Below are 18,688 nucleotides of genomic sequence, written 5' to 3'. Positions count from 1 at the left end.
CTAGCCGTCGGCCAGGGGTCCTTGGGCCCTCGTGGTGTCTTCAGTTGGCTGGATGACCAGGAGTAGTTCTTCCGGGTCCGAGCCCAGCAGCACGCTCTCCCACTGTTCAGTGCTGGTCACGTTACTGTGATCTTTCTTGGGGAGGCAAGCATTCTGTGATGTAAATTAGCTTTTTATGATACAATTCACGAAATTCTGAATACTGGCCCATGTAGCAATCGACCTAGGCCATCGGGTTCGGTTAGGTATTTGTAGGAGACGCCCGGTCATCACTTGCTTCTTAGGGAGTGACAGTTGCGCGGGGAGTACCAGCACTTCTCTAATTATAGTGACACATAATTTCCATGCAGGTCGCCATGCGGTCACTCCTCAACCCCAGGGGCCACGGCTCATGTGCTGGGCGTACGAGTACACAAACTACGTGATGAGTCGCTTCGTTCCGTGGAGGGAACATTTATATAATTTGTATTGATTGATAATTGGAGTTGGGCCTCACGATTCTTAGTGCTTACGGGTTTATTCGTTCCCTGCCAAAGTGGTGTGTGGCGCTCTTAGAGGCGCTGGTGATGACTGGAATCAGTAGAGGCAATTGGCATCAGAATGGCTTCCTTTTCTATTACTTCGGTATTGTCTGTCGACACAATGCCGCCAACAAGGGGCTCACCACGTGCATCGACTCCAACAGCAGTCATTATCCTCTTTTCTCTGAACAGTACACCGTCGACATAGACCATGACCGACGAGTCACCATAATCGCATTCAATGTGATTCACTTTAGCTACCCGTTGCTCTTTATGGTCAGCGGGGCGCACATTCCTTTGGCAGCGGTGGGGTCCATAGGCCCTGCCCTCTCGCACTGGAGTATGTCCAATCTGGCATTGTGCTGTGCTTCATAGCCTGTTCCTTGTCTGTGCATTATGGTCCTTCCCTAGTTCTTTGTGTGCGTTTCTCATACTTAATATGTGTGCTGCAATGAGCGCATCACGCCTGTTTATTTATTTAGATATTTATTTATTCATTTCAACATACTGTCAACCTCATGGGGGATATTACAGGAGTGGGTTACAAACTTTGATACATATATGCATAGTTTGCAATTCTGGCTTATATATATATATATACAGAGTAGTTGGGAACAAATACACAGACGCAAACAATATCAATAGGTAAAAGGGAGGACTGGCTTCTCGGCAAGCTCAACAAATTTGGGAAACGTTGCTTGATCAGTGACACACGGGTTCAATCCATTCCATTCTCTTCCAGCTTGTGGGAAGTAGGACAACGAGAGCGTGTTATTATTCCAGGAAAACTCTTTTAGCCTATTTGAGTGCATCTATCGAGTCTCGCAAGTGGTTTTGAAGTTTATGAAGGCTGAGTAGTTTAGCTTAAATGAGTCGTGGAGTACCATATACAAAAACTTCAAACGCAGTAGTTTCGATCGGTTTTCCAGAGTGTGAAGGGCTGCATATTATGAGAGCTTATTTTTTGAATCGGTACCCTCGTAGCGGTTATAGTGAAAACGGACAGCTTTCCTTTGAATAATTTTGAGTGTGCGGATGTTGTTTTTTGTGTGCGGAAACCAAACTATATTGGCAAATTCTAAGATCGACCGAATAATTGTGACGTAGGCAAGTAACTTAGTTTGGAATGCCGAATGACGCAAGATTCTCTTGAGAAAAAACAGTTTTTGCATTGCTTTCCATGTTACCTGTTGGACATGTGCAGTCCACGTGAAGTCGGAAGATATGATGAGTCTGAAATAACAATTCTCAGAAACACTTGGGATGACGACATTGCTAATGGAATAAGAATATTCTAATTTTCTTTTTTCGTTGTAAAAAGCATTGACGCTGTTTAATCTAAATTATTTGACATCTCCAAATCTTTACACCACTGCCCAACTTTATTTAATGCATTATTGAGTTAAATTTGGGAAACAAAGTTCTGAATTTCTTGGTAAAGCACGCAGTCATCTTCAAGCAGTCGGATTTTAACGTTAACTTCTTTGGCAATATCATTTAGGAAGAGTGAAAAAATGAGGGGAGCCAGAACAGAGCCCTGAAGTACATCCGAGACAACTGGAACAGGATCACAAGAATGGTCTCCAAGATGCACAAACTCCCTCCAGTTGGACAAATAACTCACCCAGCAAGTCACTGGCCCATCTCCGAGTATGTTCGTCAGCTTGAAAATTATTTACGCATGAGAGGCCAGGTCAAGGGCTTTTGATAAATCCAGAAAGAGCATATTGTAACGAACAGTCAAGCGAGTTCAGACACAAATATTTATTGTGGGCTAACTTGTGCCCTGGGGGTAAATAAAGAAGACTGCCGCGTCCTAGACAGCAGATCGCGAATGCCTTCTTCTTCTCTCTCGAACGTCGCTTCACCTCTTCTTGTTGTACACGACGCCAAAGGCAACCTACGATGCGAGTGCGTGCGGCGAGAACACGTGGCATTGTTTAGTCGTCTTTTTCTCTAATACGCCGTTGTCCTCTTGGGGGCGGGGGGGGGGGGCGTACGAACCTGCGCGCGTTGTCTAAAACTGTTTCTGCCTTGTGCCTTGTATCATTATCCCCCCTCCAAAACGCATCGTCCCGATGCTTAAAGTGACGAAATTGTTCACAAGCTGTTGTCCAAATAAAGTGGTATGTGGCACAGAGAAGATGTTTGGTAGAATATTCACTGCCTGTCATAGTATGGCTTCAGTCCGACCACATGTACAGTTTCTGTGTGACGCCGGCATCGTGATGAGCTCACTTGCCCTTCTGGCGTAGCTTCGTAGTTCAAGGGATTGATGCGGCGAAGCACTCGGGAAGGGCCAAAATAACGGCGCAAAAGTTTTTCGGAGAGGCCACGCGTCCGCACGGGAATCCATACCTGTACTCTGTCGCCTGGTCCAGACTCAACATCTCGCCGTATTGGTCCGCGCCGACGCGCTGCCTTTGCTGAATGCGATGACGCACCAGCTGACGTGCTTCTGCGGCCCTATGCATAAAGTCGCTGATGTCAGGGTTCTGTTCTGTACTGTCGCTGACAGGCAGCACTGCATCCAAGGGTGTGGTAACTGTTCGACAAAAAGCAAGCTGGAATGGCGTTACTTGAATAGCCCCTTGGAATGCGGTATTGTAGGCGAATGTCGCATAGGGTAGCACCTTGTCCCATGTACGGTGCTCTATGTTTACGTAAATCGACAACATATCGGTCAGCGTTCTGTTCAATCGTTCGGTTAGCCCATTTGTTTAAGGGCGATATGCAGTTGTTTTCCTGTGACTGGTATGAGTCAGTTTCATAATAGATTGCATCAAATCGGCTGTAAACGAAGTTCGTCGGTCCGTGTTAATAATTGCAGGGGCACCGTGTCGTAATACGACCTTGGTGACAAAGAACTCAGCCACTTCAACGGCCATTGCACTGATTAAACTGGATGTCTCGGCATATCGGGATAGGTTATACGTCGCTACTACAATCCAAATTTTCCGTGATGACGATGTCGGAAAGGGACCGAGCAAGTCCATTCCTATTTGTTGGAACGGGGCTCCTGGGGGTTCTCTTGTTTTAAGGAGGCCTGTGGGATTTAATGAAGGCGTTTTGCATCTTTGACACTCCAGACATGTTCGTACATAATGCTGTACTAAATTCAATGGTAGAATGGATAGAATTGAACATGCTCTCAGGAGCGGAGGAAGCCTAAAAACAGTGAAGAAGAAACTAGGAATTGGCAAGAATCAGATGTATGCGTTAAGAGACAAAGCCGGCAATATCATTACTAATATGGATGAGATAGTTCAAGTGGCTGAGGAGTTCTATAGAGATTTATACAGTACCAGTGGCACCCACGACGATAATGGAAGAGAAAATAGTCTAGAGGAATTCGAAATCCCGAAGGTAACGCCGGAAGAAGTAAAGAAAGCCTTAGGAGATATGCAAAGGGGGAAGGCAGCTGGGGAGGATCAGGTAATAGCAGATTTGTTGAAGGATAGTGGACAGATTGTTCTAGAGAAACTGGCCACCCTGTATACGCACTGCCTCATGACCTCGAGCGTACCGGAATCCTGGAAGAACGCTAACATAATCCAAATCCATAAGAAAGGGGACGCCAAAGACTTGAAAAATTATAGACCGATCAGCTTACTGTCCGTTGCCTACAAAGTATTTACTAAGGTAATTGCAAATAGAATCAGGAACACCTTAGACTTCTGTCAACCAAAGGACCAGGCAGGATTCCGTAAAGGCTACTCAACAATAGACCATATTCACACTATCAATCAAGTGATAGAGAAATGTGCAGAATATAACCAACCCTTATATATAGCTTTCATTGATTACGAGAAAGCGTTTGATTCAATCGAAACCTCAGCAGCCATGGAGGCATTACGGAATCAGGGTGTAGATGAGCCATATGTAAAAATACTGGAAGATATCTATAGCGGCTCCACAGCCACCGTAGTCCTCCATAAAGCAAGCAACAAAATCTCAATAAAGAAAGGCGTCAGGCAGGGAGATACGATATCTCGAATGCTATTCACAGCGTGTTTACAGGAGGTATTCAGAGACCTGGATTGGGAAGAATTGGGGATAAAAGTTAATGGAGAATACCTTAGTAACTTGCGATTCGCTGATGATATTGCATTGCTTAGTAACTCAGGCGACCAATTGCAATGCATGCTCACTGACCTTTAGAGGCAAAGCAGAAGAGTGGGTCTAAAAATTAATATGCAGAAAACGAAAGTAATGCTTAACAGTCTCGGGAGAGAACAGCAATTTACAATAGGCAGCGAGGCACTGGAAGTCGTAAGGGAATACATCTACTTAGGGCAGGTAGTGACGGCGGATCCGGATCATGAGACGGAAATAATCAGAAGAATAAGAATGGGCTGGAGTGCGTTTGGCAGGCATTCCCAAATCATGAACAGCAGGTTGCCGTTATCCCTCAAGAGAAAAGTATATAATAGCTGTGTCTTACCAGTACTCACCTACGGGGCAGAAACCTGGAGGCTTACGAAAAGGGTTCTACTCAAATTGAGGACGACACAACGAGCTATGGAAAGAAGAATGATAGGTGTAACGTTAAGGGATAAGAAAAGAGCAGATTGGGTGAGGGAACAAACGCGAGTTAATGACATCTTAGTTGAAATCAAGAAAAAGAAATGGGCATGGGCAGGACATGTAATGAGGAGGGAAGATAACCGATGGTCATTAAGGGTTACGGACTGGATCCCAAGGGAAGGGAAGCGTAGCAGGGGGCGGCAGAAAGTTAGGTGGGCGGATGAGATTAAGAAGTTTGCAGGGCGGCATGGCCACAATTAGTACAGGACAGGGGTTGTTGGAGAAGTATGGGAGAGGCCTTTGCCCTGCAGTGGGCGTAACCAGGCTGATGATGATATGATGATGATGATGATGATGATGATGATGAAATTCAATAGCTTTGGCCAGTAGTACTTAGCGTGAATTCGGGCGAACATTCAGCTCACTCTGAGATGTCTGCTGATGGGTCATCAAGACAGGCTTCCAAGATTTCGGATAGCAAAGCTGATGGAACGACGAGTAGAAATTTCTCTGCGCTGTGCTCAAAATTTCTTTTGTACAGGACGCCATTTCTCATCACATACAATGACAATCCCTGGCAAAAAACTCGTGCAACACGGTGTCCCTCGACGTGCCTGATAAGTAGGAGTAAGTCGGCGTCAAACTTTTGGCGTTTGGCCATCTCAGATATGGTCACGGCTCTAAGAAACGGAAAGTCACGTCCATCTTTTACAGGAGCAGATTCGACCGGCGCAGGAGATAAACAATCAGCGTTACTGTGCTTGCGACCTGACCTATACGCGACCGTTATGTCGTATTCCTGCAGCCTCAGACTCCATCTAGCAAGTCGTCCAGAAGGAGCTTTCAGGTTTGCAAGTCAGCACAATTAGTGATGGTCGCTGATTGCTGGGAACCGTCTAACGTATAAGTATGGTCGGAATTTTCCTATGGCCAATTCTATTCCGAGGCAATCTTTTTCTGTGGCTGAATAGTTGGTTTCAGCCCTCGAAAGAGTGCGGCTAGCGTATGCAATCAATCTTTGCTCTTCGTTTTGCCAATGAACGATGATGGCACCGGGTCCTAAATGACTGGCAGCTGTGCGGATGTCTGTTTCCGCTTCCTCATTGAAGTACGCAAGGACCGGGTGGTTTTGAAGTCGCCGTCGTAGCTCAATGAATGCATCTTCTTGTTAACTTAGCAAGACGAAAGGCATATCTTTGATTAATCTCGTTAATTGCTCGCCAATCTTCGAAACATTTTTCACAAAACAATTGTAGTATACACAATGTCCTAGGAATTGCCTAACAGACTTTTTATCGGTTGGTCTAGGAAACTCTCTACTGCTTCGGTCTTCTCAGGGTCAGGACGGATGCCTTCGGAGATAATCACATCGCCGAGAAAAAGGAGCTCATGGAAGCCGACGTGACATTTTTGTGGCTTTATCGTCAGCCGTGCTGAACTTACGGCTTTGAGCACAGTCCTTAGTTGTTCCACAATCCGTAAAAAGTGGTGGAAAAAGAACGACATAATCAAGATAAACCATACAGGACTGCTTCTTTAAGCCGCAGAGCATAGTGCTCATCATCCGCTGGAAGGTGGCAGGTGCAGAACAGAGGCCGAACAGAAGTACCCTAAATTCGTATAGTCTGTCTGGCGTGACGAATGCTGTCTTCTCACGATCTTGCTCGTCCACTTCTATATGCCAGTATCCGGTTTTGAGGTCCAGAGAGGAAAAGAATTTCGCATCCCGTAGTCTATCGAAGGTGCCATCGATCCTCGGAAGTGAATAGGCATCCCGCTTTGGTGACGACGTTTAGCTTTTGATAATCAACGAAGAAGCGCAAGGCCTGATCCTTTTTCTTTACCAGCACCACAAGCGAAGCTCACGGGCTGGTCGATGGTTGAATTACGTCGTCTCTAAGCATTTCTTCGACTTGTTTGCTGATGATTTCGCTCTCCTTCGGTAACACTCAGTAGGGTTGCTGGCAAATGAGCTTCACGGCATCGTCGAGAATGATAGGGTGTTTGGCAATGGATGTTCTCTGGGCTATCGATGTCATTGAGAAACACGAGGCGAATTCTCGTACAAGGTTCTCTATTTGCTGCTTCTCACTTGGTGATAGTTCTGCGTCGATGTTGACGGATGTGAGTATGGAGTTTACGTTGTAAGAATCCAGTAGTGCCACACCGGAAGGGTTCGAATCCGTAATTCATTAATAATCGCTAAGGCGGGCGATGATGGTTCCCTTCGCAACATGCTGGACTTTATTTCCAAAATTAGTCAGGAAGACTATCGAACACCCATCACGCAGCCGAACGAGACCCCTTGCCATACAGATCCCTTTTTCGAGTAAGAGCCCAGTGTTACTGTCTGCTATTCATTCATAGTCGCTGAATACGGTGCTTCTTACGGCGACAGCTATGCTGGATCTTGGGGGTATCGTGACGTCGTCATCTACAATCTGAAGCGCATCAAATTGTTCTTCACACTCGAATGTCACGATAACGTGCTTCGTTGAGAAGGACACACAGCATTTTTGCAAGTTGATTACTACACCGTTTGCCTGCAAAAAGTCCATTTCAATAATTAAATCTCTTGAGCATTCTGGCAGGACTATCAAACTGGCGACGTATGTAAAATAGCGTATTTTGTTTATAGAAGTGCACCTGCTCACGGAGTTGATAAGGTGTCCTCCGGCTGCGCGAATTTGCGGTCCTCTCCAAGCACTCAGCACTTTTTCAGTCTTCTGGCAAGTACTTTACTCACAACGGAAGGCTTGCGCCTGTGTCTACTAAAACAGTTATTTCGCAGCCGTCTATAGACATACATAAATCGGAAGCAACGTCACTCTTTCCGCAACTGCTCTTGCACTCCGTCGTTATATTTCAAAATCAGCGCTGGAGGCGCTGTTCTTTCGTCGACAGCGGCCTCACCTCCCCAGGTCGCCGGTATTAGTTTTCCCGACGGGTGCTTTGGGAGCGTCGCCTTGGGAAGCTTGAGGGTGGACGCGGGCCCGGTGATCAAATACGTCAGCGGCCCTGTTGTCCGATTTTGATGTTGCTGTGAAGTCTGCGGGCTTTGGCGCGTTGACAAATATTCCTAGATTTTAAAAGGCCCTTCACCGTTTCTTGGACAAGAAGCGTTGACAGAAAACCCCCGAAGGCCCGCCCTGCGGTAGTCGCACAACCTCTAGAAATAACCAGTTCACCGCAATGGTAGCCCAGGATGATTCTATCAGGAGTGCGCCATATGTCAACCTTCCGGAATCTCTTCTCAGGCGGACACGGCAAGAACCGAGCTTCGCGTACATGCGTAGTTGCCGTGATGAAAGTACTTCCTGAGGACCCTCTTAGTACCTCGGCGTATGATACCGTTGGCCGTACCGATGACCGCGCTTGCTGCTGTGCTTGCGGGTGCTGTTCATGGACTGCTTGTCTCACTTATTCGCGAACCACTTCTGCTAACGAAGAGACCGCTGTGTAGCTCTTGTTCAGCTGTTGCCACTTGAGCTCTTCTCGAACCACAGGTCTTTAGAGCTCCCGCCAGACCTCGACGCTGTTCCCGAACATTGCCGACATCGCATCCATAGAGGCGATGTTCATATCGCGATTGTAGAATCTGGCTCGCCGCTGAAGTGTCATTTCCATTGTTGTCGCCTCGGAGCGGAATTCGGCGACGGTGCGTGCAGGGCTGTGAACCAAACCGGCAAAAAGCTCCTGCTTCGCAGTGCGTATCAGGTGCGAAGCTTCTTGTCCTCGCTCATGCTCAGATCGGCCCGGCGGAATAAGCGGAACATATCCAATAGATACATTGCCACGCTTTCGTTGTTTCGTCGGCTTCTCGCTTGCAAAGCGGCGCCAGCTCTTTCCCGGCGGTCTGTGCTCGGATACGTGACCAACAGCTCCCATAAGAAGCCATCCCATGACCAGAGGACAGCTTGATGGTTTTCAAACTACGTTCGCGCACAGTCTTGCCACGCGAATTAAACGTTGCGGAGCTTCCGGTTTTTATCCCATCCATTGTAGCCCGCGACGCGCTCGAAGCCATCCAACCAGTCCTCTGCGTCTTCGAAAGTGTCGCCGAGAGAAGGCTCGGGCGTCCGCGGCTGATCAACGACAATGCGGGTTGAGGCTGTTTGGGATGTCATTTCAGTATTGTCTCCTACTATAGTTTGCTCCGGCAAAAGATGAAACGCAGGTGGCTCAGCAGCTAGGCGAGGCTCGTGCTCTCGTGGACAGGCGTGAGCTCGTTGGGTCTGAAATGGCGTGACTGCGAGCTGCTTCCTCCATCTAGAATTGGGAGGGAAATCATTATGCATCACCTCCACCAGAATTGTAACGAACAGTTACCGGAATTGAGACACAACTATTTATTTCCTGCAAATTTTTGCCCTCGGGGTAAATAAAAGAGACTGCCGCATTCTAAACAGGAGATCAGGAATGCCTTCTTGTTCTTCTATTTCGAACGTCGCTTCACCTCTTCTTGTTGTACACGCCGACAACGGCTACCTATGATGCAAGTGCGCGCGGCGAAAACACGTGCCATTATTTTGTCGTCTTTTTCTCCACTACGCCGTTGTCCTCTTGCACGCGTTGAACCTGCGCGTGTTATTTAAACGTGCTTCTGCCTTGTGTCAATATCAATTTGAGACTGGTTGTTGAGGGCTTCTGCAAGGTCATGAGCTATTTCTATTAGTTGGGTGACAATAGATAACCCACTACGGAAGCCGTGCTGGTTTGGATGAAGGATATGATTAGTTTCTACAAATTTAGTAATGAACTTCATGATAATATGCTCAAGCATTTTACAACAAGTTTAGGTCAAAGATATAGGTGGTTAGTTTGCCGGCGATGAAACTGCTCCCAATTTATGGACTGGAACAGTTTTGACTATTTCCTACAGTGCTGGGAGGCTACTTTCACGTAATAATGTTGACTATATCAGATGCAAGTAGTTGACGATAGGTTCTGCATACCGTTTTAAGAATTCGCTCGGAATTCCATCAGGGGCGCTGCATTTTCTTACTTCGTTATTTAATAACCAAGAAAGTATGTCATATTCGGGAGTAGTTGGAGAGCCAGTTAGTTTTCTCTGTTGATAACTAAAGCTAAAGGGGCATGAGTATGTTGAAACATCTAAAAATGGGTAAATATTGATTGAAAGTAATTAATAAAAGCATCTGCTGTGTTTTTATTTTCCATGCGGGATGTTACGCGGGTGCTTGTGTTGACAGTGAATGTAACGCGAACATTTACGGGAAGAGTCCTTGAATAAATGTTTTAATGTGGTGCTACTAAAGTGCTCTTTAGCGCCACGAATTTTGCCTTTTAAGAAAGTTGTGAAAGAATTGAAATCCAAGCAAGAATCAGATTCCTGCATGATTTTGCAGTTCTTCTTGGCCTCTTGATTTCCGTCAACAGGAATTGCAAAGCTGCAGTCTCTTTAACTTATCTACTGATATGAAAATGTCGCGAATGCCTTAGTCCGAAAGGGTTACCGAGTCGTAGGAACGCAATCGCTTATTGTAGCCGTGAATATTTTGTGCAATTACAAGTTGGTATACGCACCTTGGTATTTGTGCAGCCTAGACACTTGCACTCAGCCTAAACAGAATTAATTAGGACATTATTTAAATATAGGGCATTTGCTTTCGTAGGCGAAGAACTTTCATCACGTATGAAATACAGAAACCAATGATTAACCTAACAAAAAAGCAGACTTGCTTAATCATTACCGCACCATACTGCATTTACTGGACTGTGGAACTTCATCTAAACCATTTAAAGTAGGAAGACAACAACTAGCTAAATATATGAAAGAGCTAGCAATGCCTACCAATTTGTATAAGTAATAGTGACTTTTACAATTATCTTTAGTGTTCTCATGCGGACAATGAATATACCTATGTGGAATCAAGAGGCGTTTCTGTTTTGATTTTTATAGGATGTACGGCATCAATAGGTGTGTTGTGTTTTTTTTCTCATACTTTACTGTATCCTTTAGCTGATTTGCTGCCTGGGTGATAAAGCCAGGTGAGCCATTTGTTCAGGTGTCTCCCAAGGCTATATTGTACCAAATTTGCACTGAATGAACGAAGAAAAAGAACGAGACAAAGAACTCACAGAAACAATAGAATTATCGAAGTGAATGAAATACTTATGCTTCTTTAAACTCAGCGCAGTTCTAAGCAAGTCGGTAACAATGTCTGGCAAGACTACATTGTTGATGGTCCTAACCAAACACATATTGGATAGATGGAAATTAACATAATGTAGCAGTTCACTTACGGTTTTTGACAGCTCTACTTCGTCCTCTGTCACCCTAGCCTTGTCAACGCTATTGCCTCCAATATGCTTGGAATTCCTAAAAAAGAAAAAGAAAGAAAAAAAGGGTAGGAATGCCTTTATGTGGTGAGGCATTCAGATTATTGCGAAAACTCTCAAGCATTGTTGCCTGACAGAGTGAGTCGAAAACTGTCCCGCCGGCTTACAATGTCCAACATAAAATGCCAAAGAGACGCTGAAAGCTAGCCATACATGTTTACAGGCTTTCAGCTCAATGTAGTTTATGAAAGCACAATTTTCTAGAGTAGCCCTCACAGTATTCGCTGACAATGGCTTCTGCTGCTGTTTGTTGTCTTGCCGGCTTTCTCAAAGGCCGGACGACACCCATACTCACTAGGCATAGCCAATGTATATATGTGTGCCTCGGTTCAGTATAAAGTTTATTGAAAGTTAGTGCTCGTATTCTTTCTTCGTCATTCTCTTTTCAAGTCCCCTGTAATTATCAACATACTCGTTGCCTAATATGTACTACACATACAGATGCGCTCGCTGCTAGCTTTGTTATCTAAGAAATGACTCAGTGAAACAACAAATTGTGCCTAATATCTGATGTGCAAAAATATGCTCCCTCAAGTTCATATTTCGTTTTCTGTGCCTTCTTTCCGGAAGTTTGGGGCATCTGCTTCGGTCGGCTTCATGCCGAGTGAGGTGGGCGTGTCTTGAATATAGTGCAATGGCAGAAAACTAAGATAAATCCAGCCATCGAAAAATGAAAAGTTAGCCAATCCTGGAGACACAGTGAGCCGCCATGGCATGAATCACGCGGACTGGCTCTTAGGAGTTTCCGCGTGTTGCTGATCTACCGGCTGGTGCGTAATCGCCATGCTGCAAAACGTGTTGCAGAAAACGAACGGTTTTTCTGCAGTTACGCCCTTGACAAAAGCATTGCTTCAATGATGTTTCACAATGTGCATTGTATCTGCAATTTTTGTTTATAGTAATAGCAATGACATGGATCATGGGACATTTTCGCCGTCGCGATTAGCACCACTGCCATAGTGCTATCACAGTATTGTTGCACATTCACGGCTTGCGCCTGGTGGATTCGCAGGTTTCCAGAAATGTGCAGCGTGTTTGGCAGCGAAATGAACGAAGCCAAGTGGATGACGCACCACTAGGCTCCACTGAAAGAGCTCTTCCGATGCGAGGTCAGCGTTCTCACTTTCCTTAATGGCGCACACTCCGAAACAAATGTACACCCTTTGGGTCGTATATTGCCACACAACAATAATCTTATCTACCTTGCTTGCGTTTCCTTTCTTCAATATGGTGCGCTCGCTGATTTCCTGTCGAGAATGCTGTGTCGTGCTGATAACGTGTATGCCGTTCGTGACTTGGAGTACCGGGCTCACAGAGGTAAAGAAAGGAAATGCGGACAAAACGATGCCGTATATCGTTGTGTTGCAAGATACCACCCAAAGGGTTTAATGTTGTTTAAGAGTGCACCATATCGACGGAAAACCATCGGTGATTGACAACGCACAAAGCAAAGGTTTGGAGGCCACGCTGGAACGCTAGCACTGACGCGTTCGAGCGTGCCCATGGATAGATTTAGCTTGACTGTTACGATCCAGTCCACTCACAACAGTATACACTTCACTTTATACGTAGCAAACAATGCTGCGCATGCTGCGCAAGTAGTGCGGTCATGAGCGTCCACATCCGCGCGTTTCGCTGTGCGGTTGTTTTGTACGGGCGACGGCTTACGCGGAATAATTAATTTGTGTGGTAGAACTACAAATTGTCGGAGCGAAATTGCAGCAAATAACGTGTTATTTGGGCAGCTTTCTGCTTCCAGTGTGGGACCAGTGTGTTTTCGTTGAGAACGTAGATAAGTTTCGACAGTTGTTGCCAGTGCTCAAAGTAAAAGCGTCGCTAGCTTTCCTTTATTTATTATTATTTTATTTTATTTTACTGTTAGTCACATGGAACTATTATGGGAGTGAGCTTTTATACAAGAAATTTCATATTACAATCAAAGATAAAATGAGATAGCAAATAAGGTGAACAAGGACAAGAAATCAAAGCACTCATAACAAGACACATCCGGTGCAGAATATGAGAAATCAAAGAGAGCCGCCAACATTAGTCATCAAAGCAACCACATATAAAAATAGCTAATCATTCATTCATGCATTACGCTACAGACTATACCTCGAGCAAGTAATTACATAAATCAATAACCGACTAGAGATGGTCATCAAGTTTGGCTTGTTGAAGGGTCTGATGGAGTCTTAAGCTCAATGAACTTTTCTAAGGTATCCTACGAGATCATGATTTTATGTATGATGTTCCATTCCCGTGTGGCTCAGGGCGAGAAAGACAAGTCATATATGTTGTTAACACTATTGTATTCATTTATCTTAAATTCATGCTTGAGAGGGGTTTCCCAAGAATGTTTAAAACTAATTAAGTAACATGATCCATGTTTATTGCATTATCTATTATTTGATATAAGAATTTGACGATACGAAGTGTTAGGCGACTTGATAATGTGTCTATGCCTGCGCATGAAAGTAGATCCGCGGGGGATTCCGGGCGCCGGTATAGGTTGTAGTTAAAGCGAATCGCTTTTTATTGCACCGATTCCAGCTTGTGTATATATTTTTGCCTATACGGAAACCATGCGTTTTTGTGTATTCTAAGATTAGACGGATAGAGAGAGAAAGGGGGGAAGAATGAAAGGCAGGGAGGTTAACCAGACGGAGTTCAGTTTGCTACCCTACACGTGAGAAGGGGAATGGGGAGTGAAAGAGAGAGATAGATAAAACATGAGTCTGTACCGCCCTTTCACATGCACTAACTTAGGTGTAGGATGTCTATAGCCGAGCACTCAAATCTGTTGCCTTCAGGTAGTGAAAAAGCACTAAAACTGCTTCCTGGGCTAATGAACTGTGAGGCCAGGCTCCCAAGATCTTCCCTTCCGCAAATGGCCTCTCATCCACTCTACTCAAGGCACACTGGAGAGTCTGACGTTGATTATCAAAGCGAGAAAAGTGGCACGGAAGATGACTGATAGTCTCTTCACACTTGCGCTTAGCGGACATTGATGAGTCCGCCCTTCTAATACGATAGCTGTAGGAGTTAGTGAATGCTACTCCTACCCACAGCCGACACAGCAGTGTTGCGTCACGTCGTAAAAGGTTCGCTGGTAATTTAAGTTTCAGTGATGGGTCGAGGCTGTATAAACGCCACTTAAAGTTCTGGGGTCTGTGTCAGTAACTTAACATGATGGTACGAGCGAGACTGCGAAGGTCTCTTGCAGCGTCAGCTCTAGATAAATGTATAAGGAGTGTCGGTGTGCCAGCCTGTGCAAGTCGGGCAGCGTCATCGGTGAGGAGATTACCAACGACGCCACAATGTCCCGGCAGCCACTGCAAGATTATATCATGTCCTCGTTCAGAAGCGCAATGTCAAGTTTCGTTGATTAGTGCCATCTGCTGTTCATACTTACCACGTCGTAAACTTCGCAAGCTCTGGACGGCTGCTTTCGAATCACAAAATATTGCCCATTTGTTGGGCGGTTCTTTTTCAATGTATTCGACAGCAGTGCGAAGAGCGACTGGTTCGCAACTTGTAGATGTCGTTAAATGTGAAGTCTTAAACTTGATGACGACCGATTGAGAGGGTATAACAATGGCGCCCGCCCAATTTTCCGAGACGGAACCGTCCTTGTAAACATGGATTAGGTTAGCGTATAAACAATGCAAAAGTTCCAATGTGATCTGCTTGAGAGCCGCGGTGATCAGGCTAGCTTTCTTCGCTGTTCCTGGAACAGCAACGTACACAGAAGGCTTTTTCAAGCACCACAGAGGGGATGGTGTCCTTGTTGCAAGTGGGTGCCTCAATGACAAAGAGTGCTGGTTAGCAGCAATTGATCTGGAGAACGCTGCCTTGGGTCTTGTCTATGTAGCGAGCGAGACGATGGTCAGGGAGTCTGGATATATGGCGAACATGCGCCCGGAGTGCCTCGATAGCTATATAGGTCATTATTGGGTAGTCTCTCGCGGTGGCACTTGTTGCTACTGTTGAAGTATTTCGAGGTAGCCCCAGACATGTTTGAAGGGCTTGGCTTTGAATGCTCTGTAGGACATGGATGCTAGTTTTGTTAGCATTGGACAGCACTGGTGTGCTATATCGCAAGTATCCTAAGAAGAGTGTCCTGTATAGTTGAATCATAGATGCCACGGATGAGCCCCACGTTTTACCGGCAAGAAACCTTAGTATATGGGAGATAGAAGTAAGCCTCTTCTTCAAGTATGTGATGTGGGGGCTCCATGAAAGGTCTCTGTCTATAATAACGCCTAGGAATCGGTAAGTTTTTGCGTAGGAAATTGGTTGGTGGTCAATAGAAATGGGGTACCAGGTCATGGGCTTGTGGGTAAAGGCGACTAAGGCGCACTTCTCGGTCGAAATACTGAGGCCTTGAGCACACAGGTACGATGATATTAGGGTCACTGCTTTTTGGAGCCGTGCACGCACCTGAAGACGTGTAACGGCCGAGGGCCATATGCATGTCGTCAGCACATATGGAAAGGTTTAGTGTCTGTGGTAGAACGTCGGCAAGTACAATGATTGAAAAGTTGAACAAAGTGGAGCTAAAAACCCCACCCTGACGGACGCCATGGCAAGTGTGTTTATTGTTCAGCGGTTTGGCCATCTGCACTGTGCACAACGTCTTTGAATAGATAGCTCTGAATCCACCCAAGCATGCGTCCACCAACTTCATTATTTTCCAGGGCATCAAAGATGGCTTGATGCGTTACATTATCATAGGCGCTTTTCACATCGAGCTATAGTGCCACCGATATTCGTTTGCGGTTTTTCTTGTTGTACAGATACCACGAGGACGATGACGTGGTCAATAGAGGAACGGCCTCTTCTAAACCCAGTCATAGCCTCAGGGTACACGTTGTGGTGCTCAAGATACCACTCTAGGCGTGTGAGAATCGTTCTTTCCATGACCTTCCTAACAGAACTGGACAGCGCAATGGGTCGGTAGGACGCCAGGTCAGGTGGCGACTTTCCATGCTTCAGGAGTGGTATCAAGCGGCTGGACTTCCACCGCGTAGGAACGACGCTATGATTCCATGACTGGTTACAGCATTCCAGACGTCTATTTTGGCCATATTTGCCTAGGTGGCATAAAGCAGCGTAGGTGATGTCGTCTGGTCCTGGCGACGAATAGCACATGCATGTGGCAAGAGCAGCGTTCAATTCCTCAAGTGAGACGCACACATTCAATTCGGGGAAGCGTGTCGCAGAAACCTGACCCAGAATTTCGCTATTGATGGTGAGCACACGGCTCGCAATCTTCACATAGAAATCTTTTGCTATATCAACCTGCGAGTGGCCTTGATGGAGGGCTAGAGCTGAGCATAGGGGTCGTTGCTGTGGAGACGAGCCAGGGGCGCGTACCGTCTGCCATATGATAGACAGTGGCTTGCGGGGGTTAAGTGACTCGTAGAACGTCTTCCACCATTATTCTTCCCGCCTGTCAATACGACCTTGGATTTTATTCTGTATACGTCGAGCGACTCTAAGGTCATGAATTGACTTTGTGCGCCTGTATCGCCCCTCAGCCCTTCTGCGAATTGTTCGAAGTCACTCAAGTTCCATTTGGAAATCCGTACGTTTTTAGCGGATGTAAAGGTGTACTTAGACGTTTCCAGTACAGTTGTAATAGGGTTCTTAATGGAGCAGGTAAATCCTTCTGTGCATGCCTCTTCCACCTTTGTCTTATATTGTAACGTGGTGGTGACGCTGAGGAACACAGTAGCAATACTGTGAAAGACAAAACTAACGTTTATTGGGCGAGCCTATGCCCACAAAAACAGGCTACACTTATAGCACAAAGATAGCGGCGAACACGGTCGGCGATCGTCGAAAAACAGATCAGCGGGTCAAGCGCGTCGGCTTTTATAGATCAGTCCTCGAATGTTCCAGATTAACCACTGGGACCCGCGTGTCAAGCGCGTCGGCTTTTATAGATCAGTCCTCGAATGTTCCAGATTAACCACTGGGACCCGCGTGTCTTCCACGAAGCTCTACACTTTTCGCGTCGCGCATATATGCAATCAGATGACACAAGTTGCGGTGAAAGACAGTGGTCGGAACCATCGATAACATTCCAGAAACTTCTTTTACATGCAGACGCGTCTTGCGCTGTGCGATAACAATTGTTAGGCAGCGAAACGTGGTCGCCCGATAAAGCTAAGTACACGTGTCATTACCCCCCTCTTAAAAAGCATCGACCCAATGCTGCAAACAAACGAAAGTAACAAACAAAAGCACTCGTAGCAAAGAAAAGAACAAAAATAAGGAAGTTCGTCAGCGTCTGTAAAAGGATTTAAGGCGCACCACGTGCACCACTTCAAATCGTGCGTGACGCCGCTGTAAATGCGAAATGCCGTCGGGCACGACCTCATAGTCCAGAGCGCCAATACGTCGGATGACCTTATAGGGTCCCAAATAGCGTCGGAGTAGTTTCTCACTGAGGCCTCGCCGGCGTGTCAGGGTCCACACCCAATCACGGTCGCCGGTCTGTCAGGGTCCACACCCAAACATGGTCGCCGGTCTGGTACTCGACGAAGCGTCATCGGAAGTTGTAGTGTCGGCTGTTTGTCCTCTGCTGGTTCTTAATCCGCAGGCGGGCGAGCTGTCCGGCTTCTTCGGCGCGTTGGAGATAGGTAGCGACATGAAGATTTTCCTCGTCAGTGACGTGCGGCAGCATGGTGTCGAGCGTCGTCGTAGGGTTCCTACCGTAAACCAGCCTTAATGGCGTGATCTGTGTTGTTTCTTGCACCGCCGTGTTGTAAGCGAATGTTACGTACGGCAAAACCGCATCCCTCGTCTTGTGCTCGACGTCGGCGTACATTGCTAGCATGTCGGCGAGGGTCTTGTTCAGGCGCTCCGTGAGACCTTTCGTCTGCGCATGGTAGGCAGTTGTCCTCCTGTGACTTGTCTGGCTGTATTGCAGAATGGCTTGCGTGAGCTCTTCAGTAAAAGCCGTTCCTCTGTCGGTGATGAGGACTTCTGGAGCACCATGTCTCAGCAGAATGTTCTAGACGAAAAATTTCGGCACTTCAGCTGCGCTGCCTTTCGGTAGAGCTGTAGCTTTAGCGAAGCGGGTGAGATAGTTCGTCGGCACGACAATCCACTTATTCCCGGATGTTGACGTCGGAAACGGCCCCAACAAATCCATCCCAATCTGATGGAATGGTCGACGAGGAGGTTCGATCGGCTGTATTAGCCCTGCTGGCCTTTTCGGTGGTGTCATGCGTCGCTGACAGTGCCGGCATGTCTTGACGTAACGG

The 18,688-nt window shown here is 46.3% G+C and overlaps 1 protein-coding gene across 1 annotated transcript in view; it reads right to left on the bottom strand.

Moving 5' to 3' along the window:
- LOC142588588 (ATP-binding cassette sub-family C member 3-like) overlaps positions 1–18,688 on the bottom strand; it is a 182,477-nt gene continuing 163,789 nt past the window's right edge. Inside the window, exons 15-16 of the mRNA XM_075700424.1 lie at positions 11,316–11,391; positions 1–153 (exon numbers count right to left, since the gene is read on the bottom strand). Coding sequence (XP_075556539.1) covers positions 1–153; positions 11,316–11,391 — 229 coding nt within the window. The remainder of the gene's footprint in view (positions 154–11,315; positions 11,392–18,688) is intronic.

The sequence above is a fragment of the Dermacentor variabilis genome, chromosome 7 (genome assembly GCF_050947875.1).
Source record: "Dermacentor variabilis isolate Ectoservices chromosome 7, ASM5094787v1, whole genome shotgun sequence".
Taxonomy (NCBI): Eukaryota; Metazoa; Arthropoda; class Arachnida; order Ixodida; family Ixodidae; genus Dermacentor; species Dermacentor variabilis.
This window is presented reverse-complemented; position numbering and strand designations above follow the sequence as displayed.